The 26,228-nt window shown below is 38.4% G+C and overlaps 2 protein-coding genes and 1 pseudogene across 3 annotated transcripts; all 3 read left to right on the top strand.

Annotated features, from left to right (window-relative positions):
* The first annotated feature begins 3,422 nt into the window (after positions 1-3,422).
* LOC132167965 (probable amidase At4g34880) lies at positions 3,423-7,058 on the top strand. The gene is given in 5 exon segments (XM_059579019.1): positions 3,423-3,977; positions 4,998-5,212; positions 5,385-5,624; positions 6,412-6,610; positions 6,702-7,058. Coding segments are annotated over 5 exon segments (1,566 nt in total).
* A 564-nt stretch (positions 7,059-7,622) lies between these two features.
* LOC132162947 (probable amidase At4g34880) lies at positions 7,623-12,319 on the top strand. Of its 2 annotated transcripts, none has more exons than XM_059573157.1 (5): positions 7,623-8,242; positions 9,867-10,081; positions 11,096-11,338; positions 11,424-11,622; positions 11,730-12,319. In XM_059573157.1, the coding sequence occupies exons 1-5, from the start codon at positions 7,682-7,684 to the stop codon at positions 12,081-12,083; spliced, it is 1,572 nt and encodes a 523-aa protein (XP_059429140.1). In that variant the 5' UTR covers positions 7,623-7,681; the 3' UTR covers positions 12,084-12,319. The 2 variants fall into 2 exon arrangements, with proteins under 2 accessions (XP_059429140.1, XP_059429144.1); XM_059573161.1 differs by having other exon boundaries at positions 11,705-11,966.
* Positions 12,320-19,716: 7,397 nt separating this feature from the next.
* LOC132167951 (probable amidase At4g34880) lies at positions 19,717-23,325 on the top strand (annotated as a pseudogene).
* Positions 23,326-26,228: the final 2,903 nt, after the last annotated feature.

Here is a 26,228-nt window from a genome sequence, read left to right as displayed (position 1 = left end):
GATAACGAGGTACCATCTAATTATGGAACAGGAAAAAGAACAAATTAAGGAGATGTTTTCTCTTGTTTTTCCTCTTCTCCCTTAGAAATTCTTCACGATAACCCATTATGCAGAGAGGACTTGATGATTAAGAAGAGGCTTATGTTTTCAGCATTCATGCTCATCAGTTTAGTTAATTTTGTTTTGGGTTTGCTTCTGCAGTTTGCACCTTTCATCGAAGAAGAAACGGATGACATTGTTTGTGCTTTCCAGTTGTAATCTTTGGCTGCTGCCATGCATGTGTACTGCAAGGGAAAAAATCTTATAAATGTCACTTACCATATGATTAAAATGCCAAGTGTGTTTTATTTGTTCTATTTTTATCAAATAACTTGAAGAAAAAAACAAGTTGGTCTGCAAAGAAACAACAAACAACTCAAAACTAACCCAAACACCTAGACCAATCAACCCTTGTAACTAGAGCAGAGAGCAACTCTAGAAAAACAAAACATAGAACATTAGAACCACAAAAGGCAACAATACAGCAATGCTACATTCAATCCTGCCAAAAAAACCAGAAACACCTCTAAACAAATCTACACCAATATCTCAGTAGAAATATTCCAGCTTTGACACAGCAGCAAATTGTATCTATTCTTTTGAAATTTACCCCTCCCCAAGCAGGGATGAACCAGCTTTGAATTTGGGGGACCAAGGGCCAAAATTTTTTTGAGGAAAGATCAATTGATAAAAAATACCTTAAATTATTATTTTTCTGCCTTAACATTTTTTTTCCTTGTAATTTGGGGTGGACCAGGGCCACTGCCGGTCCCCCCCCTAAATCTGTCTCAGTCCCCAATATTTGAGATCGAACTTCCCAAATAATAGTCGTCAAAAGTTGTTCCTCCGTTTTGGGATGACCATCATATTTGAGCTCATTTCTATTTCGCCAAATGTTGCTGATGGAAGAACTCTAGACCAACCTGCAAAGCATAGCAAGCAAAGATTTATTCGTCCAACTACAACATCCGCTAGGTAGAACATCATCTCAAAATTGATGTGACTTTTAAAATTATCAAAATTTAACAGTGATTTATCACAAATCTAATAATAATTTTAAAACACATATCAATTTTTAAAAGACAAAAAAAAAGAAAAAAAGAAGAAGCATGAAAATGTCATTAAACATAGAAGGCAAAGTAGCTGAAATTTGCATTCCACAATTTTGTTTTTTATGTTTTTGGGCAAAATTGACTTTCCCAATGGATAAATGAATAAGGTAATGAGCAATCACAAGATTCACATTCCTCGAAACTTAACGCTCAATCATCTGGCCCTATTTGAAAGGGAAATGTTAGGTGTTTTTCTCGTGTTTTCCTAGTGTTTTTCGTTGGATAGTTCAATTATGTTTAAATCTTTGTCACAAACATTAATTCTACTCTATCCCCAACAAGAAAAGTAAATGTGATAAGAAATATTATTGAAATATGTATACAATTACATATATATTCATATTTAGTTGTGTAAAACCTCAACTTTTTTTTTTTTTTTGATTGAATAAGAAAAAAGGTTATAGGAGGAGATCTCGACATTATACTAGTAGTATATAATGATAGAGCCAAAATACACCTACGACCAAGATTCACAAGAAGACTTGAACCCAGTCCAACACAAAGGCCCAAGAGAGGCCTGATACCCTAATAAAAGGATCATTATTACTAAAGTCCAAAGAGGGGCCTCCGGCAAGGCTCACTGCCACTATGGCCCAAGAGAGCCCAAGGCAGCCTAATGGAAGGTCCGCTGTTACAAAGGCTCAAGAAAGGGCCCAAGAGGAACTATAAGGTCTCATCCTCTCTACAATTGAGGTCACATTCTTTACACAGATAAGGCTTATTCTCAGAGAATGAGCTCTCTTGGGCCTATTTGAGATTGTTTTAGAGAGTTTAAAAAGTATTTTTAGTATTTAAAAAGTTGTGTCAAACAAAAATTAATATGTTTGGTAAAAAATTTCATAAGTACTTTCTTAGTTTAAAGATGACCAAAACGCATTTGGCAAAAGCTTAAATATAAAGCTTTTGTCAAAAAACGTTTTTTTAACTTAAAATCTCTATTTTTTAAATGCAATCCCAAACAGACTCTTACCATCTCTCAATGTTTTCACTCTAGAGCTCTGAAAAATTGACTTAAAAGTCAGAGTGCCTTTGGTTAAAGGACGGATGGTGTATTGGCGACCCCTTCCCTCTTTTACAGGTTTTGAAGAAGGCTCAATCCAAATGTGCAAATGTTGAATCTTGCGAGATCTATCATAGAAATTATTATTTTGTCAAGTTGACATCACAATTTAAGTCGTTGCTAATTAAACAATACATTTATTGAACATAGTCCAAACCCAATAAAGACATGAAACCCCAAACACAAGCAATAAAAAGAACAGTTTATCCAAACAAATATGAACAAATTCACCGGAAATGGACGGCAAAAGCTATGAATTAGTCAGATGCCATCTAGCTTATATGATGAGAAAGAAATGCTAACTTGTGTTTATATATAACAGGGCCAACTTCTTTTCGAATATTCTTGGAATGGTAGGTTCATCAAAGCCAAAATGCAGAGAAATGAGCTCACTATTTTATTGTTGTATTTTGCTATAAAAGCTTTTTTCATGTTTGTTTGTATTTTTGTTTAGAGTCATTTGTTTTCTTCTCAAAATAATTACATTAAGAAATAACTCAAAATACAAAACTATTATGTTGACAAACATTGTGCCTAACATAGTCTGTGAAGTACGCTCAAACATTTCCCCAATCCTTCCTCCTCGATCATCAATGGGAATGAGGCTATATATGACCCCATTTTATGGGGTGAGGCATTAGAGAATTGAACAAAAGTTTGAGTGATTGCGTGTATTAGGCAATGATAATCGCTCTCTCATTGTGTGTTTGCTGTTGTTCTTAGACTAAGTTTTTTGAATATTACTTTACTTATTCTAGTGGTGTACTCCACCGCTAGAAAGAAGAAAATATTGAAGAATTACATGGAACAACAATAGAATAATTTGAGACACTGCTTTATTCTACTTTACTAGTTTATTTTTCGAACAAAAACACTCATTACAATATAAAAATTATTTTTATATTTACGTTACATCAAAATACGTTTTCACGCCAAAAAACAAAAAAACACCTAAAATATGTACATTAACAAACATTTCTTCTTTTTTAACTATAAAGAATACAATGTTTCATTAATTAAGCTTAAACTTTTCTCTTTTGATTCATAACTAGGCTACAAATGAACCATCCCAAATTTCTTGCATGTTTTGATTAGGCTTTTGCCTGTGATTGTGACTATATATACTAGGACCATTTCTAATCGAATCCAAACCCAAGTCCAAAATTGAAATTTTGACGAGTCGACTCAATGAGCCAGCATCGCAATACTGCATGGCCACCAATGGCAACTCTCCTCTGGCCTTTTCTCTCTTCCTATCACTTCTTTTGCTTCTAGCCATATTATCATCTGGGTCACACATTATCACGGGCGATGGCTTCTCAATCAGAGAAGCAACCATTGGCGACCTCCAACTCGCTTTCAAGCAAAACCAACCCACCTTGAGACAACTCGTTGAGTTCTACATTGGAGAGATCCGGAGACTCAACCCGGTCCTCAATGGGGTCATAGAGGTGAACCCGGACGCTCTATACCAAGCCGATAAGGCTGACCACGAGCGCAGGGGGGCCAAGGCGCTTGGCTCGCTCTCTGGGTTGCATGGCATTCCTATGTTGCTCAAGGATAACATTGGAACAAATGATAAGCTAAACACCACGGCTGGCTCGCTCACGCTGCTTGGCTCGGTTGTGCCTTGGGATGCCGGCGTGGTCACCAAGTTGAGAGAAGCTGGGGCAATTATAATGGGAAAGGCTAGCTTGAGCGAGTGGGCTAATTTTAGGTCGCTCAATGCTCACAATGGATGGAGTGCTAGAGGTTGCCAGGGCAAGGTTAGTCTAAATACAACTTAATTTTTGTGGGCTTGCAAGTAGTTTACTCGATTCGCAAATTCGATGCACTTAACATAAAATTAGTGAGTTAGGGTTGAGAAATTGGATTAGAATTGATTTATATAATATTTATAATCATGCTTCGATACTAATGAAATAATGATGAGGGGCATAAATAATAGCGCAAGCAAAAGAGAGAAAATAAGATAAAATAACACAAGGAACTTACGAGTGGTTCGGTGTTAAACACTTATTTCCTCAACTCTTAATAGCCATAAAAACTACATTATGCTCATTAATTTATTATTATTTTTTTTCTCTACAATACAAAGATCGCTATTTATAGGGTAGTTAGTAAATACAAGTAGTGTAATCAAGAGATAGTTAAATCGGCTAGGACCACACTTAATGAAGTGGAAGTCACTAGTTCGAATCTCTCTCTCCTCCTCTTATGCGGACATATCAAAAAAAAAAAAATCACAATATTAGATTACAATCAACCCTTCCGTATATTCTAACAGACACTACGATTTCTATAAGTAGGTTAGGTGGTGCTTATTTGAAACAGCGCGAATTTAAACCAAAATCACGATTTCGTATAACAAATATTTGATAAAAAAAAAACTTTTTAACATGTTTTACCAAACGCCTTTGCGATTTTAAAAAGTAGTAATTTCAAAAACGCAATTTTTAAAATTGCACTTATTAAAACCGCAATCTCAAACGGACCCTAACTCAACACAAATTTAGTAGTTTAGGGTTGAGGGGTCGGATATTTTTAATTAAATAAGTTGAGATATAGTTTATCTATATAATCTTATACTCATGCATCGACATGACCTGAACCGAACACATCCTAGTTTACAATTATTTTCCCATGGTATGTAATTTTAGGGTTTACAATGTTAAATGCACATTGACATTTAACAATATAATCGTAATCCAAAATTTAATGTACAAATAGAATTATTTGAATCTCATAACAGTTAATAAAGTTTGAAGTAATAATTTTTTGTGCAGAATCCTTATGTGTTATCAGCAGATCCTTGCGGGTCAAGTAGTGGGTCAGCAATATCAGTAGCGGCAAATTTGGTAACCGTGGCGGTTGGGACAGAGACTGATGGGTCAATCCTATGTCCAGCCAGTTTTAACTCGGTAGTAGGCATCAAGCCGACCGTTGGGCTCACCAGCTGAGCTGAGGTCATCCCAGTCTCTCCTAGACAAGACACTATCGGGTGGGTGATGGTACACCGTTACACTGTACCGTACATCAATATTTCCTTTTATCAGGATATAGAATGCTCAGTGCTTGATGAACCATTGAAATAATCTTCGCCAGTACTGATTAATTATAAATTGAGAAATTATACCATTGAAATAATCTTCGCTAGATTAATATTGGAACAGGCCCATCAGCAGGACGGTTTCCGATGCTGTTTATGTTCTTGATGACATTGTAGGTTTCGACTACAATGATGGAGCAACAAGGGATGCATTAAACTATATTCCACACGGTGGATATAAACAATTTCTGAAGGCTTATGGGCTCCAAGGGAAGAGATTGGGAATTGTAAGGAATCCCTTCTTCACTTCTGGCAGTGGATCTCTCCTGGCTAAAGCTTTTGTGCATCATTTCCAGACTATAAGGTAAGTAATTTGATTAACAAAGTTCAATAATTCAGCCTAATTGAATTGTGAGGGAGAGCCCTTTATACCTTGGTGCATGGCCTATTTATAGGCTGAAGAATTGAGTTAGACTTGAACTATGTCTCTCTCTTCAACTTGATGTGGGGTCTTGAGAGTTTGAATTAAATCTGGGTCCTACTTCACTTAGTCTTGGAGTACGACTGCTGTGTTAGATTCTTCAAGGAGTTCTAATTGGAGCTAGATTGAGACTCTTACTCCAATAATGCTTTCCTTAGATAAGGGAATAGAGATCCCTAGAATCTTTTGTAAGTGAATATTCCTCTTGAGATGTTTGTCCTGATATGTTTGACTAACTTGGGTGAGATTTGTTCCGGGTATGCTTGATTGCCCGGGAAGTGTTTGTCCTGGGACTTGTGTGTAACAGATAACTCTTGATCTTGGTATAAGCTCAATCCTGAGAATCTTGCTATCCAGGTCATGGGCTTGTTATTGGCCTTGAAGCCCAAGATCTGATGGGTCGATTGAGTGAAAATATTCCCAACAAATTCGAACTCTAAATCCACAATTCACCTCTCATTTCAATTAAATATATCACGTTACACCAACTAAAGAGGAGTTTAAGCTTACACATGAGAGTGAGTTTTATATTAGAAAATAAATGATTAATTTACACATTCTTAACAACTTAAACTTTAAGATAAGTGGTAGTTTAACAGTTATAAATTGACTTTATCTAATGTGCCGTTTTGAAGTACCATAAACTTTTTTTTCTTTTTTGGCTATAAAGGCAAGGAGGTGCAGTTTTGATAGACAACTTGGAAATAGCCAACGTTGATTTTATTTTGAATGCCACATTGAGTGGGGAGGCAACAGCATTGCTAGCTGAATTCAAACTATCCTTGAATGCGTATCTAAAAGATCTGGTGGCTTCCCCAGTGCGAACTTTGGCTGATGTGATAGCCTTCAATGACAAGTTCTCTGATTTGGTAAGTTCATGTATCAATCAGCAAAGGTTTCCTTCATTTCTCTTGTATAATATTGCAGCCATGAACAAAGCTTCTTTTTTGATGCATGCAGGAAATGATCAAGGAATTTGGGCAAGATATATTTCTGGCAGCCCAAGTCACAAATGGAATTGGCAATACAGAGAAGGCAGCATTGCTTAATTTGGCAAAGCTGTCCAGAGATGGGTTTGAGAAGGTGATGAAAGACAACAGATTAGATGCATTGGTGACTCCTGGTGCAGATGCTGCTCCTGTTCTTGCAATTGGAGGATTCCCTGCAATCAGTGTCCCAGCAGGGTATGATAGTAAGGGGGTGCCTTTTGGCATATCCTTTGGAGGACTAAAGGGCTCAGAGCCAAAGCTGATTGAGATATCATATGGTTTTGAGCAAGCTACTAAGATTAGGAAGCCTCCATCATTTAAACCATGAAGCTCTTGAATACCCTTCATTCACAGTACTCCAAGAACTTGTTTTAGCACCTCTTAAGTAATCATTTAGTTTGGTTAATCCTTTGTATGTCGTGATGATTGAACTATATCAATTACATGTAATCAAGTACTTACATATATATGTTCTTTTGGGGCGGATTATGCACATTATGGAAATAATCTTTTAATTGGATGAAAGGAAATTAAAAGTTCAAATGTATAAATTGAGGATTTTTTAAGACGCGTGGTGTTTAGAGTCTAAAGTGAAGTTTTTCCGGATAAGAGAGATCACGTGAGAATTTTTTGCTCAATTTAACAGAAAATGCTATCGAAACTTTTCAATGTTTGAGAGTGTTTGTAAATAGGATGTTAATTTGAGAAGTAAGTGTAGTTTTCTTATTATTTAGGGTTAACTACATTTACACCTTCTAATTACATTATTATTATTTTTTTTTTTGGCAATTTTTTCCCTTGATTTTAGCAAAAGCAGCCGTGGTTGACTTTAATTCTGTAACAAAATCTGATTGGCGACCTTGCATTACTCAATGCTAAGATTCCACGAGTCTATCGTATACGCTCTCTTCAAGAACAAGAACCAGACAGATATCACTTTCAACGAATGCCATGGAAGTGAAAATGCGGATCAACCATAGAGCGTCTCTCCTTTCCTCACCGTTGATCTCTCTGTTAGTTCTCTCCGGCTTCGTCAACGCAATCGACGGCTCACAATTCACCATCACCGAAGCCACCATCGACGACATCCAACGCGCCTTTACCGAAAACAAACTCACGTCGAGAGAATTAGTTGACTTGTACCTCGGCCAGATCGCGAGCTTGAATCCCCTGCTTCGCGGCGTGCTGGAAGTGAATCCAGACGCGCGGGATCAAGCGGACCTGGCTGACCGCGAGAGGAAGGAGGCGGCCAATCAGGGCCGTCGGTGCTCAGGAGAGCTTCATGGCATCCCGGTGCTGCTCAAGGACAGTTTAGCCACTGAGGACGCGCTGAACACCACGTGTGGATCGTACGCGCTGCTGGGTTCAAAGGTACCAAGGGACTCGGGCGTGGTCGAGCGGTTGAGAAGGGCTGGGGCTGTGATCTTGGGAAAAGCTACACTCAACGAGTGGTACGGTGTTCGGTCCTTCACGATGCCTCGTGGCTGGTGTGCTCGTGGCGGACAAGGCGTGGTCGGTATTTCTTTTTTCAACAAATGGATAAGTTATCTTAATTTGTTTTATATATTTGTTTATCTTCCGTTTTTTTTTTTTTTTTGGTGAGTAGATTGGGCTAGAGTTCGGATCCCTCAATTTTTTAAAATAAGAGAATTTTAGATTTTAAAATTTGGCCCTCTGTTACATCTAATAATCCAAATAAATGCAAACTACAATTATTTATCTTAGTAACTCACAAATCTCTGAATTTATTTGGACCATTAGATATAATGGATGACTCATATTTTAAAAAATTTGAGAGGATCTCAATGGCTCAACCTGAGTTGTGGTAAGAGCATGTTAATTGCGTTTAAGAAATATCGTTTTTAAGTTAAAAATAGTTTTTAAAATGCGTTTTGGCAATTTTTAAGTTTTTTGGACGCTTAGAAGCGGATTGAAATCCTCAACAATAATGATAAAATTGCCCAAGGATTTTTTTTTCAAATCCTGATCATTCATTCTCATCCAACAACCAAAAATCCGCCACGTATACCAACCAATATAAAATAATAAAACATTATTACTTTTTAAAACATAAAAATAATTATTAAAAAATATGAGGTGGTTTGGCCACCCCAGCTCACCCTTGGGCCACCCCCAAGGGCCGGTTGAGAGTGGCTTGATTTATGGGTTTGGCCCTAGGGAGACACCTCCAAAGACCGGTTGAGCCACCCCCTCAAGCCCCAAGGGTTGGTTCGGCCACCCCCTAGGGCCAAAGCCATAAATTTGATTTAAGGGTTTGGCTTAGGGGGTGACCAATTCAGGGCCAAATCCATAAATTTGATTTAAGGGTTTGGCCTATGGGGTGGCCGATCCACCCCCTGGGCCCTAGAGTCACCCTCAACCGGTCCTTGGGGGTGGCCACCCCCAAGGCTGAGTTGGGGTGGCCGAACCATCCCATATTTTTAATAATTCTTTTTTAAATTTTTTAATATTTGATTTAATATTTATTTTTTAAAAAATAATAATATTTTATTATTTTATATTGGATGGGACACATGGCGTATTTCTGGCTATTGGATGAAAATAAAAGGTTAGGATTTGAAAAAAAAATCCTTGAGCAATTTTATCACTATTGCCGCGGATCCCAATTTCTTAAAAGCGCTTTCAATTTTTTTATCAAATGGGTATTTTTTTAAACGGACTTTTTGAGTGTTAAACGTACTTTTAAGACTCTCAAACGCACACCCAAACAAGCCTAAGTGTGCAATTAAGATGGATTTAGGTTGCCATACAATCCCTATCAGGATTGCAGGGGATTTTTGTAATTGTGAGGTTTCGATAGGCCACTTGTTTGAGAAAAAAAATTAGTTATAAACTAGTTTTTTTGTATAATAATTTGTCTCGTGTTCCTTAACATATAAGAAGTATTTTATTTTTTTTAATTATATGTGATTCTCACATTTTTTTTAGTAGCATTAATAAAAAAATATGTATTTCTCACATGTTAAGGGACATCTAATAATTTAGATGAAGCTAATTACACCAAAAATGGTTTTTTTGGTGCAAAATTTTCAAAAATTGTTTTTTTTTTTTTTTTCAAAAGGGTTTATTAGACTTACACGATGTGTTTAATCATACAAGTTTTGGGAACATGCAGAATCCTTATGTGGAATCAGGGGACCCATGCGGGTCAAGTAGTGGATCCGGAATATCAGTGGCAGCAAACATGGTGTCAGTGTCACTGGGAACTGAAACCGATGGCTCTATCATCTGCCCAGCTGATCATAACTCGGCCGTAGGGCTCAAACCCACTGTTGGTCTCACCAGCCGAGCAGGCGTCATCCCAATCTCGCCCCGTCAGGACTCAATTGGGTAAACCACTCTACTTTTAACATTTTCATAAACATTTGCTTTCCTAACCCTCATATTAATATTTGATACCACAATTTTTTCTACTTTGACATAACTTTGTATATCAGTATATGCCCATTCTGTATAGAGTGGATGGTGAAGAACTAGTTGATCGTACACCAAACTCTTAACGAAGAATTCCTGCTACGCAAAAGGGTAATAAGCTCAAAGTGTCCAATTGGGTCCAGCTCGGTCACTTTGATACTTATATCAGTGTAAAGTAAATTGAGGAAGAAGTATTTGTAACTCCAAATGACCCAGCTTCCTTCTCCTTTAAGGATTGTTTCCCGTGCATAGTTGGTTGAAGGAGAGGTTTGAGGGATACACTTTATGTCAGTAGTCTAGGAGGCAAGCTAGGGCTAAGATATAATAGATGCAGCTTCTCTTTGTGCCATGTGTGCTCATTTCTCTAAATCAAACTGGGGGTCAGGTCAATTTCGAATGGATAAGGTTTGGCCAGCCCGCTTACAGATTTCATTGTCTGTGAATTGTCTTAGGGTTGTGCCGAAAATAGGCTGGTTTGGTTCGGTTTAATAGTTAGGAGAAGCCCACCTCTAAAGGGCTTATAGTGTGGTATACTAGGTGACAATTTTTTCTTTTTTCTATGCAAAAGGGTAAGAGGGAAGTGGACTAGTCGTGGAGACTCTACTTGGATGTGACCATAATAACCCATATCCGTTGGAGAGCCAATATCTGCCTAAATGGTTAAGGGGCCGCAATCGCTCCCACATTTGGTTTTAACCATAGCTTAATCTCAGTCGGATCAGAGTTCTAGTTGCATCGAATAGTAACCAACATTGCCCCGTGATTCGATTACAGGACCTACTCCACACCTACCCTTTTTGCCCACACCATATGCAGAAGTAACCTTTTATGGTTATATTTTGGGCAGCAGTAAACAAAAGCATGCAAAAATGTGGATGCTTATTTTGGGCAGATGTTAAACTCACGAATTTTGATTGTGATGAAATACAGGCCCATCTGCAGAACAGTAACGGATGCAGTTTATTTGCTCGATGCAATTGTGGGCTTTGATCCGAGGGATTATGAAGCAACAAAGGCAGCAGCTAAGTTCATACCTGCGGGTGGTTATAGACAATTTCTTAATCAAGATGGTCTCAAAGGAAAGAGATTGGGTGTTGTGAGGAATCCATTTTCAGACTCCTATAATGGATCCACTGCCATTCTGACCTTCGAGCATCATCTCAATGTATTAAGGTACTTTGATTCAGTAGCTTGAAAAACAAAATTACTTAAATAAGTCCTCATACTTCCTGTTTTTTTATTTTCTGTGCATATCAAGGCAAAGAGGTGCAACCATTTTGGATAATCTGGAAATAGCAGATATTGATATAATTATGAATGTCTCTCAAAGTGGCGAGCTAATTGCACTGCTGGCTGAGTTCAAGCTCTCCATTAATGATTACCTACCAGAACTCATCAACTCTACCGTGAAGTCACTCTCAGACATCATTGCCTTCAACCTGAATAACACTGTCCTGGTAAGGACATAATTCATATAGAGCGTCAAAGTCATTATACAAAGAACCCTTGTTTTGCAATCATTTGATATCTTGTTGCTAGGAAATTTCTGTCAATGTTTTTGCAGGAAATGTTGAAAGAATACGGGCAGGATGGGTTCCTGGCATCAGAGATGACAACTGGGATTGGGGAGGAAGAGATAAAGGCAATCGAGATGATGGAATACTTGTCAAAATATGGCTTCGAGAAACTGATGAAAGACAATAAATTGGACGCAATGGTGACACTCGGCTCAGACGCTGCCAGAGTGCTAGCAATTGGAGGTTACCCGGTAATCACTGTTCCCGCCGGGTATGAAAGCGACGGAATGCCGTTTGGGATCTTGTTTGGTGGGTTAAAGGGTACTGAACCAAAGCTGATTGAGATTGCTTACGCTTTTGAACAAGCCACAATGGCGCGGAGGCCACCTCCATCCCTGTAAATGGAATTGATTGAAGAACCCCTTCCTCTATGTTAAAATAAACTAGAGAGTACTAGAGAATATGATTGAAGAACCCCTTCCTCTGTTTTAAAATAAACTAGAGAGTACTAGAGAATATGATTGAAGAACCCCTTCCTCTGTGTTAAAATAAACTAGAGAGTACTAGAGAATAAAGGGATAAACTGAATATTGTATTTATGTGTGTATTGAACTGTATACAAAGATGTCTATTTATAGTTGAATAATGCTAGATAAACTAGGAAATACAATCACGGAATTAATGTACAATATTGCAGAATAATATCAAAATATATATATAGGGAAAATATATCAAATCAGCAATTATGGTGAATATCAAAACATATTAAGAATATATTCTAACATTCCCCCTCAAACTCAAGGTGGTAATGTAGATGCCAACTTGAATTTGGAAACAAGATCACGAAACTGCCCAGGTGGATGTTTTTTGGTGAACACATCGGTCAACTGATTAGCGGAAGCAATAGGACAAAGACGGAGAGTCCCCTGCAAAAGATGATGGCGTACAACATGACAGTCGATCTCAATGTGTTTAGTACATTTATGAAATACATCATTATGCGCAATCTGAATCGCACTTCGATTGTCACAAAAGACAAGAGAACTGGAGGTCTGAGAAGCCCCCATATCTTGTAGGAGCCAGAGGAGCTTAGAGGTGGTGTCAGCAAGAGCACGATACTCAACTTCACTACTAGAGCGGGCAACAACAGATTGTTTCTTGCTACGCCAAGAGATGAGAGAATCACCAAGTAAGAAACAATAACCCGTGGTGGAACGGCGATCAGTGGGATCACCTGCCCAATCAGAATCTGAATATACGTGTAAGTCTAATGATGAGTGAGAGGATAAATGCAAACCATGAAACAAAGTGCCCTTCACGTAGCGAAGGATGTGAAGAACAGCCGCATAATGAACTAAGCGTGGCGCGGTCATAAACTGACTAACAAGATGGACTGCATAGGCAATATCTGGTTGTGTCACACTAAGATAGATGAGACTTCCAACTAACTATTGACAGAGAGTGGCATCAGAAAGTAGCTCACCATCAGTGGCACGAAGTTTTACATTGGTCTCTAGAGGGCTATCAACAATTTTACAATCGGTAAGGCCTACTCGGGAGAGGAGATTTGAAGCATATTTAGCTTGAGAGAGATAGTAACCATTTGGATCAGAAGACACTTCCAATCCAAGAAAGGAGCTGAGAAAACACAAATCCTTCATCTCAAATTGTTGACTCAAAAATTGTTGAAGATTACGAATACCGACAATATCATCTCCAGTAATAATCATATCATCAACATATAATAAAAGTAGAATGAGACCAGCATCAGATCGCCGGATAAAAAGAGTAGAGTCATAGGGGCTAGAAACAAACCCAATCTGTGCAATAGTGGAACTGAATTTGGCAAACTAAGCCCGTGGAACCTGTTTCAGACCATACAAAGCTAGACGAAGTCGGTAAACCTTGTGTGGCGGATGATCATACCCAGGAGGAGGTTGCATATAAACTTCTTCACTAAGATCACCATTGAGAAATGCATTTTTCACATCCATTTGGAAAAGATCCCAACGACGCACAGAAGCCACAGCAAGGAGGGATCGAACAGAAGTAAGGCGAGCCACTGGCGCAAAAGTCTCCTCATAATCAATACCATACTCCTGATTGAACCCCTTTGCCACAAGACGTGCCTTGTATCGCTCAATAGATCCATCAGATTTTGTCTTAATCTTGTATACCCACTTGTACCCTACCGCAGTTTTGCCTGGAGGTAAATCAACTAAGTCCCAAGTATGGGTTTTGAAAATGGCATTAAGTTCTTCAAACATAGCATTCTACCAAAGAGGGTCAGTATGAGCCTCACGGAAGAAGTGAAGTTCATGTAGAGTAGCAAAAGCAGAATAACAATGATAATCACGAAGGTGGGAAGGAAGAGATGTTATCCGAGTAGAACGACGAGTGACAGAGGGAGCTGGCTCAAGAGTAGATGGATCAACAGGCGGGGTAGAGTCATTGGGGTCGATCGTCGGAATGTCGTCTGGAGAGCTTGTCATCCCTGCATCAAGATCAGTAATGTCGGGGAGCAAATCAAATGAGACATTAGTGAATATATAAGAAGAATTAGAGGGACTAGTAGGAAAAGACTCCATATCACTAAAGAACCTATGTTCCCAAAAAGTGACATGCCGCGAGATACGGAGCCGTTTGGAAATAGGATCATAACAACGATATCCTTTGTGTTCAATGCCATACCCAAGAAAACAACATAGACGAGAACGAGGTTCTAATTTTGTTCGTTCATGGGGTGGAAGAAGCACGAAACAAACACAACCAAAGATACGAAGGGATTGGTAATCAGGGGGAGAACCATACAGGAGTTCATAGGGGGACCTATTTAAGGTAGTGGGAGACGGGACCCTATTAATGGTATAAACAGCGGTAAGAGCAACTTCTCCCCAAAAGTGTTCAGGGATAGAAGCAGATAGGAGCAAAGCCCTAACAGTGTCTAAGATGTGCCTGTGTTTATGTTCAGCACGACCATTTTATTGAGAAGTATTTGGGCATGAGCGATGGGGAAGAGTGCCATTTTGTTTGAGGGTAGTAAGGAAGGTAGATTCACAATATTCCATGGCATTATTAGAACGAAAATTTTTCATTTTTCGGGAAAATTGGGTTTGAACCATCTATTGAAATTTAGAGTAAATGTTAGGAAGTTCAGACCGATTTTATAAAAGATAAAGCCATGTGTATCGAGAGTAATCATCCACAAAAATGACAAAATAGCGGGATCCACCCATGGTGGGAATAGGCGCAGGGCCACATACATCAGAATGCACCAAATCAAAATGAGCAGAAGAAACAGATGCACTATTATTAAAAGGTAAAGCACTTTGTTTTCCAAGTTGACACGCAACATAATCAAATGACTCAGACTCAACAGATCCTAACTGACCACTTGTAGCTAAAGAATGAATACGAGAAATAGATGCATGTCCTAAACGAGAGTGCCATAAACTGAGGGTGGTAGAGGGAGGTCGAGATGGAGTGGCAGCAGACACAGCAGGAGGAAGAGGGAGTGATGAAAGCTCGAACAGACGTCCAATCTTACGGGCGGTCCCAATTAGCTGTCCCATCTGTGGATCCTGTACATCACAACCTCGGTTGGAAAAGTGCAGTTCTAAGCCAAGTTCACAAAGTTGACCAACAGATAAAAGATTTAACGAGAGATTAGGCACCAATTATGTATCAGACAAAGAGAGTTGATGAGTAGAAACAGACCCGACGTGACTAACATTAAGATGGGAACCATTAGCAGTGTAAATGGTGGTAGGCCTAGGTAACACTGATTTGGCAGAAAAGATGGAAGAATTCGGTGTCATGTGATTACAACAAGCAGAATCAATATACCAAAAGGAATTACATGGTGTGGTGGACATGGCGGTATTAAGATTGGACTTAGATAAAACCTGATAAATGAGAGCTTCGATTTCTGCAGGAGAAAGGGTACTGGGTTGGGGTGCAACATCGGTGTAAGACATATTTGATGTATCAGTATGAGTGACCGCAGTAGCCTTATGACTAGGAGCTCGATGATTCCCACAAGAGAGCCTTTTTCTGCATTCACTATACCTGTGGCCAAATTTATGACAATAATGGTACTGGAAATTCCGATTGGATGAGGAAGACCTGCCAGAAAAAGAATTAGGGGCACACGTATTGCGGGATGCAATGGCCATGACCATCTCAGAGGTGTGTAACTTCATAGTGGCAAATCGAGTCTCTTCTGAAACAAGTTCACTAAGAGCACTGTCCAAGGATGGCAGCGGTGAGCGGTGAAGAAGAGAAGCTCGAGTATGCTCAAACTCATCTCGAATTGCCGCAAGAAACTCGGCTAGGCGCATGCTATCGCGAAAAGTGATGTATTCAGAGGCATCAACCTTATTCCTCCACTTAGGCTCACATACTGCTAATTGATTCCAAAAACAAGTCATTTGTGAATAAAAATCAGTAATACTCTGACCTGGTTCTTGACGCATGCGATGAAGCTTGGCCACAATCTAAAACCGCTAAGCAAGGTCGGTAGTGCTGTAGCGCTGAGCTAACATGTCCCAGACATCTTTGGCATTGTCAAAATTGTCAAATGTCATGCTGATGAAGACAACACAAGTGTTGGAGAACCAAGAGATAATCCTGTAATGGATACTTTTCCATGTGCGGACGCGGGTAGAGAAAGCCGCAGTGAGAGACCAAGTCGGGTAATTGGAGCCATTGAGAATAATAGGGATAGGTTGGGAAATATCTTTGGTGTTTGGGAGAGTGGTAGTAGGTACAGCCATTTTTTTTTTCGATTTTTTTTTTTTGGAATATAATCCGGTGTGGTAGGGTGTAGGATAGGTTCTGTGAGCCTAGTGAGAGGATCGAATTTGGTGTGGCCGAGTGTAGGATAGGGGATATGAGCTTGTTTTTAAGCGTTAAAATCTGGTGTGGCTGAGTGTATAATAAGGAATATAGGCTTGGTTAAATAGGGGCTGACATCTGGTGTGGCTAAGTGTATTATAAGTCTGTGGGCTCAAAAATTAGAAATAATCTAGTGTGGCCGATTGTAGTGTAACTAGGTGAGCTCAAAAAAAAAAAAACTTACAAAGGTGGTGGCGCGTGCTTCAGTTGGTTTGACAGATCGGCGGCCTCCGATCACGAATCTGTGAATTGTTTCTAGAAACGGTTGACAGGGGCGGCGTGTGGTGGTTGGAAACGGTGCGTGCGGTGGTTCAAAAATTTCACAGAAAGTTGTGGCAGCGCGTGGTGGCTCCTAATGGTGCGTTCTTTCGACAGGCCAGTAGATCAGCAACCTCCAATCTGGATTTCTGGCGATATTTTTCTGAAAAACAGCTGACTGGGCAACGAATGGAGGCCGGCGGTGGAGCGTGAGGCGTGTGAACAGTGACACAGACACTTATGACGGCGCGTTGAACTTCAGAATGACGATCTAGACAAGGCCAGAACCTGGCTCTAATACCATGTTAAAATAAACTAGAGAGTACTAGAGAATATAGGGATAAATTGAATATTGTATTTCTGTGTGTATTAAACTGTATACAAAGAGGCCTATTTATAGTTGAATAAGGCCAGATAAACTAGAAAATACAATCACGAAATTAATGTACAATATTACAGAATAATATCAAAATATATATACAGAGAAAATATATCAAATCAGCAATTATGGTGAATATCAAAATATATTCTGAATATATTCTAACACTCTGATTGTATAAGAGGTTTTGCATTTTTGGTGTCATTGCAACAAAAAGTAGACTAACGTTTTCTCGTAGGTTTAGTTTGGATCCACTTAATGTTGAGAGATTGTCAGTTCAAAAGCATTAATTAAGCAGGAGGAATTGTATGACTAATTTGGCTAACCCTTAAGTTGGTCTTTTAGCTGGCTTGGTTGGCCGGATTAGGATTCTTACAATTTATTTACTCAAATCACGTGATTTAGGTTGTTTTTAAGTATCAAAACGCTTGAAAATCGCTACCTATTAAAAATGTGGCATATCATCGAGCTAACCAAAAAAAAAAAAAAAAAAATCATCTAAAAGGGTTCCTTTTCACTTTTGTAGAAACGTTTATTCTTTATAAAATCAAAAGACAATTTTTAGATCAAATCTTTTTCACAACATAAATAGCAAGAACGTGATTCAAATATAATCTATTCTCAACTGAAATATATCACATTTTTAATAGGATACATTTTCAAGCGTTTTGATGCCTAAAAATGATCAAAATTGTGTAATTTAAAAACCTACAATTTTAAAGAAATTACATAGGATTCTAATCTGGTTGGGCCACCCTAATGACTTGAGAATTGTATACTGCACAAGGCTACGAGCTACGTTTTTTCCACTATTTTATGTGTTGTCACCATCTAAACCGTTCATTTTGAAACTAACAACTAAATTCTAGATTAGAGCTTTAGCACGGCGTGCACACGATCCATTCTATATTGTTGGTATGAGTACATTTATGTTGCTCATTTGATTTTTGGGCGCGGAAAATTGGAAAAAAAAATGGCAATCAAGTATCCAGGCTCTTTTCTCTTTCCACCGTTGATCTCGGTGCTAATCATCGCTAGTATATTCTTCTTCAGCACAATCGACGGGGAGGATTTCACGATCAAAGAAGCGACCATCAAGGAGATTTGGCGGGCCTTCACCGAAGACAAGCTCACATCAAGACAATTTTTCAGAGCTCTAGAGCGAAAACATCTCTCAATATTTTCGCTCTAGAGCTCTGAAAAATTGACTTCAAAGTCGGAGTGCCTTTAGTTAAACGACCGATGGTGTATTGGCCACTTGTTCCCTCTTTTACAGGTTTTGAAGAAGGCTCAATCAAAATGTGCAAATGTTGAATCTTGCGAGATCTATCAATAAATTATTATTTTGTCATGTTGACATCACAATTTAAGTTGTCGCTAATTAAACAATACATTTATTGAACATAGTCCAAACCCAATAAAGCGAGACATGAAACCTCAAACACAAGCAATAAAAAGAATAGTTTATCCAAACAAATATGAACAAATTCACCGGAAATGGACGGCAAAAGCTATGAATTAGTCAGATGCCATCTCTTATATGATGAGAAAGAAATGCTAACTTGTTTTTATATATAACATGGCCAACTTTCTTTTCGAATATTCTTGGAATGCTAGGTTCATCATGCCAAAATGCAGAGAAATGACCAGCTCACTATTTTATTGTTGTATTTTCGCTTTTCCCATATAACTTTGTTGTTGTATTTTGCTATAAAACCTTTTTTCATGTTTGTTTGTTTGTGTTTTTGTTTAGAGTCCTTTGTTTTCTTCTCAAAATAAATATATTAACAAATAACTAAAAATACAAAACTGTTATGTTAACAAACGTTGTGCCTAACATAGTCTGTGAAGTACGCTCAAGCATTTCTCCAATCCTTCCTCCTTGATCATCAATGGGAATGAGGCTATATATAACCCCATTTTATGGGTTGAGGCATTAGAGAATTGAACAAAAATTTGAGTGATTGCATGTATTAGGCAATGATAATCGCTCTCTCATTGTGTGTTTTCTAGTGTTCTTAGACTAAGTTTTTTGAATATTACTCTACTCATTCTAGTGGTGTACTCCACCGCTAGAAAGAAGAAAATACTAAAGAATTACATGGAACAACAATAGAATAATTCGAGACACTGCTTTATTCTACTTTACTAATTTATTTTCGAACAAAAACACTCATTACAATATAAAAATTATTTTCACATTTACGTCACATCAAAATACATTTTCATGCCAAAAAAACACCTAAAATACGTACATTAACAAATATTTCCTCTTTTTAACTATAAAGAATACAGTGTTTCATTAATTAAGCTTAAACTTTTCTCTTTTGATTCATAACTAGGGTACAAATGAAGCATCCCAAATTTCTTGCATGTTTTGATTAGGCTTTTGCCTGTGATTGTGACTATATATACTATGACCATTTCTAATAGAATCCAAACCCAAGTCCAAAATTGAAATTTTGATGAGTCGACTCAGTGAGCCAGCATCGCAATACTGCATGGCCACCAATGGCAGCTCTCCTCTAGCCTTTTCTCTTTTCCTATCACTTCTTCTGCTTCTCCTAGCCATATTATCATCTAGGTCACACATTATCACAGGCGATGGCTTCTCAATCAGAGAAGCAACCATTGGCGAGCTCCAACTCGCTTTCAAGCAAAACCAACTCACCTCGAGACAACTCGTTGAGTTCTACATTGGAGAGATCCGGAGACTCAACCCGGTCCTAAATGGGGTCATAGAGGTGAACCCGGATGCTCTATACCAAGCCGATAAGGTTGACCACGAGCGCAAGGCCAAGGCGCCTGGCTCGCTCTCTGGGTTGCATGGCATTCCTATCTTGCTGAAGGATAACGTTGGAACAAAGGATCAGCTGAACACCACGGCTGGCTCGCTCGTGTTGCTTGGCTCGGTTGTACCTCGGGATGCCGGTGTCATGACCAAGTTGAGAGAAGCCAGGGCCATCATAATGGGGAAGGCTAGCTTGAGCGAGTGGGCTAATTTTAGGTCGCTCAATGCTCCCAATGGATGGAGTGCTAGAGGTGGCCAGGGCAAGGTAAGTCTAAATACAACTTAATTCTTGTGGGCTTGCAAATAGCTTACAAAATTTGAAAATTCGATGCACCCGACATAAAATTAGTGAGTTAGGGTTGAAAAATCCAGTTAGAATTGATTTATATAATTGTTATATTCATGCTTCGACACTGATGAAAAAATGATGAGGAGCATAAATAATAGCGGAAATAAGAGAGAGAAAATAAGATAAAATAACAAAAGAAACTTATGCATGGGTGATTCGGTGTTAGACACCTACATCCACCACTCTGAATACCCATAAGAACTATATTATGCTCATTAACCTTCCTTTTCTTTTTTTTTTTCTTTTCTTTTTTTTTTCTTTTTTTTTTTTTTTCTTTTTTTTTCTATAATACAAAGGTTGTTATTTATAGCCTTATAGGGTAGTTAGTAAATACAAGTACGGTAATTAAATCCTATTGACTTGATTACAATCCCAATATTAGATTACAATCAACCCTTCCATATATTCTAACGGACACAATCTGAATCCAATGCCCGACATTTAGAACGGGCAATTTTAACATCATGACTTGCCAACCTGGCATGATTAATTCAACGCAAAATTAACAGTTTAGAGTGTGGGGTCTGATATATTTAATTAAATAGGTTGGATTATAGTTTACATATACAATCTTACAACCGTGCCTCGAGATGACCCGAAACGAACACATAAAGACGAATTGCTACCACTGCTGGTTTGCAATTATTTTCCCCTGGAAAGTAATTTCAGGGTTTACAATGTTAAATGCACGTTGACACTTAACAATATGATCATAATCCAAAATTTTATGCACAAATAGCATTATTTGAATCTCAGAACAGTTGATAAAGTTTGAAGTAATAATTTTTTGTGTAGAATCGTTATGTGTTATCAGCAGATCCTTGCAGGTCAAGTAGTGGGTCAGCAATATCAGTAGCGGCATATTTGGTAACAGTGGCGGTTGGGATGGAGACTGATGGGTCAATCCTATGTCCAGCCAGTTTTAACTCGGTAGTAGGCATCAAGCCAACCGTTGGGCTCACCAGCCGAGCCGGGGTACATCCCTGTCTCTCCCAGACAAGACACTATTGGGTGGGAGATGGTACACCGTTACACCGTACATCAATATTTCCTTTTATCAGGATAAAGAATGCTCAGTGCTTGATGAATCATTGAAATAATCTTCGCCAGTACTGATTAATTATAAATTGAGAAATTATACCATTGAAATAATCTTCGCTGGATTAATATTGGAATAGGCCCATCAACAGGACGGTATCAGATGATGTTTATGTTCTTGATGCCATTGTAGGTTTCGACTACAATGACGGAGCAACAAGGGATGCATTAAAGTATATTCCACGCAGTGGATATAAACAATTTCTGAAGGCTTATGGGCTCCAAGGGAAGAGATTGGGAATTGTAAGGAATCCCTTCTTCACTTATGGCAGTGGATCTCTCCAGGCTAAAGCTTTTGTGCATCATTTCCAGACTCTAAGGTAAGTAATTTTCAACTATGCTTAAAGTAGTAATTTAACATAGTATCATAATCAAATATCAGTTGTGATGCGCCGCCGGAGAAACTTTGATGTCTATGTCAGTTCCTTGGAAAAGAGCAATTTGATGAACAAAGCTCAATAATTCAGCCTAATTGAATATGTGAGAGAGATCTCTTTATACCTTGGTGCATGCGCCTATTTATAGGTTGAAGAATTGAGTTAGACTTGAACTATGTCTCCTTCTTTAACTTGATGTGGGGTCTTGAGAGTTTGAACTAGATTTGGGTCCTACTTTACTTAGTCTTGAAGTAGGACGGTTGTGTTAGATTCTTCAAGGAGTTCTAATTGGAGCTAGATTGAGACTCTTACTCCAATAATGCTTTCCTTAGATAAGGGAATAGAGATCCCTAGAATCTTTTGTAAGTGAATATTCCTCAGGAGGTGTTTGTCCTAGTATGTTTGACTACCCCAGGTGAGGTTTGTTCCGCATATGCTTGATTGCCCGGGAGGTGTTTGTCCCAGGGCATGTGTGTAATGGATGACTCTTGATCTTGGTATAAGCCCAATCCCAAGAATCTTGCTATCCGGGTCATGGGCTTGCTATTGGCCTTGAAGTCCAAGATTTGATAGGTCGATTGAGTGAAAATATTCGCAACAAATTCGAACTCCAAATCCACAATTCACCTCCCATTTCAATTAAATATATCACGCTACACCGATTAAAGAGGAGCACTTTAAGCTTACATATGAGAGTGAGTTTTATAATATAAACTGAGTGATTAATTTACTTATTCTTAGCAGCTTAAACTTTGAGATAAGTGGTAGTTTAACAGTTAGACATGGACTCAATCTAATGTGCCGTTTTGAAGTACCATAAACTTTTTTTTTCTTTTTTGGCTATAAAGGCAAGGAGGTGCAGTTTTGATAGACAACTTGGAAATAGCCAACATTGATGTTATTTTGAATGCCACATTGAGTGGGGAGGCAACAACATTGCTAGCTGAATTCAAACTATCCTTGAATGCGCATCTAAAAGATCTGGTGGCTTCCCCAGTGCGAACTTTGGCTGATGTGATAGCCTTCAATGACAAGTTCTCTGATTTGGTAAGTTCATGTATCAATCAGCAAAGGTTTCCTTCATTTCTCTTGTATAATATTCCAGCCATGAATAAAGCTTCTTTTTTGATGCATGCAGGAAATGATCAAGGAATTTGGGCAAGATATACTTCTGGCAGCCCAAGTCACCAATTGAATTGGCAATACAGAGAAGGCAGCATTGCTTAATTTGGCAAAGCTGTCCAGAGATGGTTTTGAGAAGGTGATGAAAGACAAGAGATTAGATGCATTGGTGACTCCTGGTGAAGATGTTGCTCCTGTTCTTGCAATTGGAGGATTCCCTGCAATCAGTGTCCCAGCAGGGTATGATAGTAAGGGGGTGCCTTTTGGCATATCCTTTGGAGGACTAAATGGCTCAGAGCCAAAGCTGATTGAGATATCATATGGTTTTGAGCAAGCTACTAAGATTAGGAAGCCTCCTTCATTTAAACCATGAAGCTCTTGAATACCCTTCATTCACAGTACTCCAAGAACTTGTATTAGCACCTCTTAAGTAATCATTTAGTTTGGTTAATCCTTTGTATGTCATGATGATTGAACTATATCAATTACATGTAATGAAGTACTTACATATATATATGTTCTTTTGGGGTGGATTATGCACATTATTGAAATAATCTTTTAATTGGATGAAAGGAAATTGAAAGTTTAAAGCTGTAAATTGAGAGTTTTTAAATTTTGGGAGGTCTTCTCAAAACGCGTGGTAATTCAGGAGTCTAAAGTGAAGTTTCCTCGGATAAGAGAGTTCTCACGTGAGAATTTTCCGCCCAATTTAACAAAAAATGCTAACGGAACTTTTCAATGTTCGAGAGTGTTTGTAAATAGGATGTTAATTTGAGAAGTAAGTGTAGTTTTCTTATTATTTAGGGTTAATTACATTTACACCTAATTACATTATTATTATTATTTGCAATTTTTTCCCTTGATTTTAACAAAAGCAGCTTTTGTGCACGAAATTAAAATACAAGATCCCAAAGAAGCAGAAAAGGACAGAATAGAAAATAGATCAATCACACACGACACCAAGATTTAAATGGTTCGGCTTAACAAACCTACATCCACTAGCGGAGATGACCCGGAGGAAATTCACTATAAAAAGATGGAGTACAAAGGAGTAGGGAGAAAAACTACTCAAAGCCCAAAGCTCTAATACAACCAAATCTCACTCTCACACAAAAGAGAAAATTACCAGAAGAGAGAAGAACAACAAAAAAACACTCTCTTATTCTTTAAGTGCCTTATGGCACACCAAAGTGAGAAAGCTACGTGAGATGGCACAGATTTCTTCGTTATTGTGCTGGACTTCAAAGGCTAAAGCTATGTCCCTTTTATAGATGTTTGAAGTCGGCGTTTGGACAAAGGAGTTGCAATCCTTCTCCAACAAGGATTCAAATCAGAGTTAGCGCAGGAGTTCAAAACCAGTTCGTAAAAGGAGACTAAAGGCTTCAATTCCAAAAACCAATTGGACTTAAGAAAACAAGTGGCCGGGCCCCACATCCTAGACTTGATTTATTCAAGTCACTCATAATAATCTCCACCTTGACTTGAATTTCATCAAGTCCTCAATTGCAAATCTCCTCATGACGTCTCCTCCAACACCCTCACGGTCAATCACAAGGTACAAACAACAATCAAGTCCAAGCAACTCTTGAACTTGAGAACCAGAACTGGCATAGTCAACATATCCACTGTATTTTCCTTAGAGGCAATTTTCTCAAATGTGATATCTCCTTGTGTCACAACCAGATCACTAACATAATCTGAATTGATATACCCAATGACACTGGAACCAATACCACTGTCTTTGTCAAAGACTAAACTAACATCTGTACCACAGCGTAGATAACGGAGTATCCATTTCACTGCCGGCCAGTAAACCTTACAAGGAATAACAACACTGACTGCATGTGAAACATTTGGACAAATGTGCACCATAACATACATGCTGCTCCCAAACACACTAGAGTAAGGTACATGCGACATAAAACACTCCTCCTCCTCACTATGATGTGCTAACACTGCTGATAGTCTGAAATTATCTAGAGAAAACACATCAGTTGAATCTATCACCGCACTGCCTTAAAGAAAGTAGAGACCATCAATCTTGTTACATTCCATCACAACCAATGAGCCTTTACTAACCCGGATGACTCCACCTCCACCGGAATACTCGTATCCAAGGGAGTCCAAAGTGTCCAAAGAAATAAGATTTTTCTTCAAATCTGGTACGTGTCGAACATTCTTCAAAGTCCTAACAGTCCCGTCATGCATCCATATTCTGACTGTACCACTACCAACAATCTTGTAAGGAACATTGTTTCCTATCATGACTAAACCACCATTGATTGACTCGTAGGTAATAAACCAATCCCTTTTAGGGGACATATGAAAAGTACATGCAGTATCAAGTACCCACTTGTCGTAAAAACGATCATCATAAATGAAAACTGCAAGAGCAAACTCTATATCCTCATAATTTTCTTCGACAACACCAGCCATAAAAAAGGAACTTGCCTTATCAACTTCCTCTTTATTTCTCAACTTCGGACACTCGGATTTATAATGCCCATACTTTTTGCAATAGTAACACTTAACTCTGTTCTTCGAGTTGGACTGCAATTGGCCTCTTCTATCTGAGTCTCTCTCACTAGATCAACCTCTAAAATTAGAGGAATTTTCCGAGCGACTCCTAACAAATAAACCATCAGCCTGATTGCCACTGCCTTTCCCATTCAATCTTGTCCTCAACTCCATAGAATTCAAAGCAGATTTAACATCAACTAAGGAGATGATATCTCTATCGTACAACATTGAATTAATGAAATTATCAAAGAACTCAGGTAGTGAGCATAACAAAATCAGGCTTGATCCTCATCATCAACTTTGATATCAATATTTTTCAAATCCATAAGAATTTTATTAAATTCATCAAGATGATCACAAAGAGGCATACCTTCCTACATCCTGAGGGTATATAACCGTTGCTTCGGAAATAAACGGTTGGTGAGAGACTTCTTCATGTACAAACTTTCTAACTTTTTCCAAAGTTCAGCGGCAGTTTCTTTATCGACAACTTCTCTCAAAACTCCATCCGAAAGAGACAATAAAATTTAGCTATGGGCTTTCTCTTCAAGTTCCGCAATTTCCTTCTTTAATGATGTTGATGGCATCTTGTCATCCAAAATCTTTGCCAAGCCTTGTTGTCGCAATAAAGCACGCATCTTGATACGCCAAAGAATGAAACTATTCTGACCATTAAATTTTTCTACTTCAAATTTTACAGAAGCCATCTTGCAAAATAAAGAACCTAGGTTTTGATGCCACTTGTTGTGCACATAA

This window comes from Corylus avellana, chromosome ca1, assembly GCF_901000735.1.
Source record: "Corylus avellana chromosome ca1, CavTom2PMs-1.0".
Lineage (NCBI taxonomy): Eukaryota > Viridiplantae > Streptophyta > Magnoliopsida > Fagales > Betulaceae > Corylus > Corylus avellana.
Note: the sequence above shows the minus strand (reverse complement) of the source record. Positions and strands in the feature narration are given on the sequence as shown.

Excerpts from the sequence above, each read along its gene's own strand:
- LOC132162947 (XM_059573157.1), top strand. The coding sequence starts at position 7,682 with ATGGAAGTGAAAATGCGGATCAACCATAGAGCGTCTCTCCTTTCCTCA. Across the intron at positions 8,243-9,866 it reads CTCGTGGCGGACAAGGCGTG|AATCCTTATGTGGAATCAGG; the intron begins GTCGGTATTTCT and ends GGGAACATGCAG. Across the intron at positions 11,339-11,423 it reads CATCATCTCAATGTATTAAG|GCAAAGAGGTGCAACCATTT; the intron begins GTACTTTGATTC and ends GTGCATATCAAG.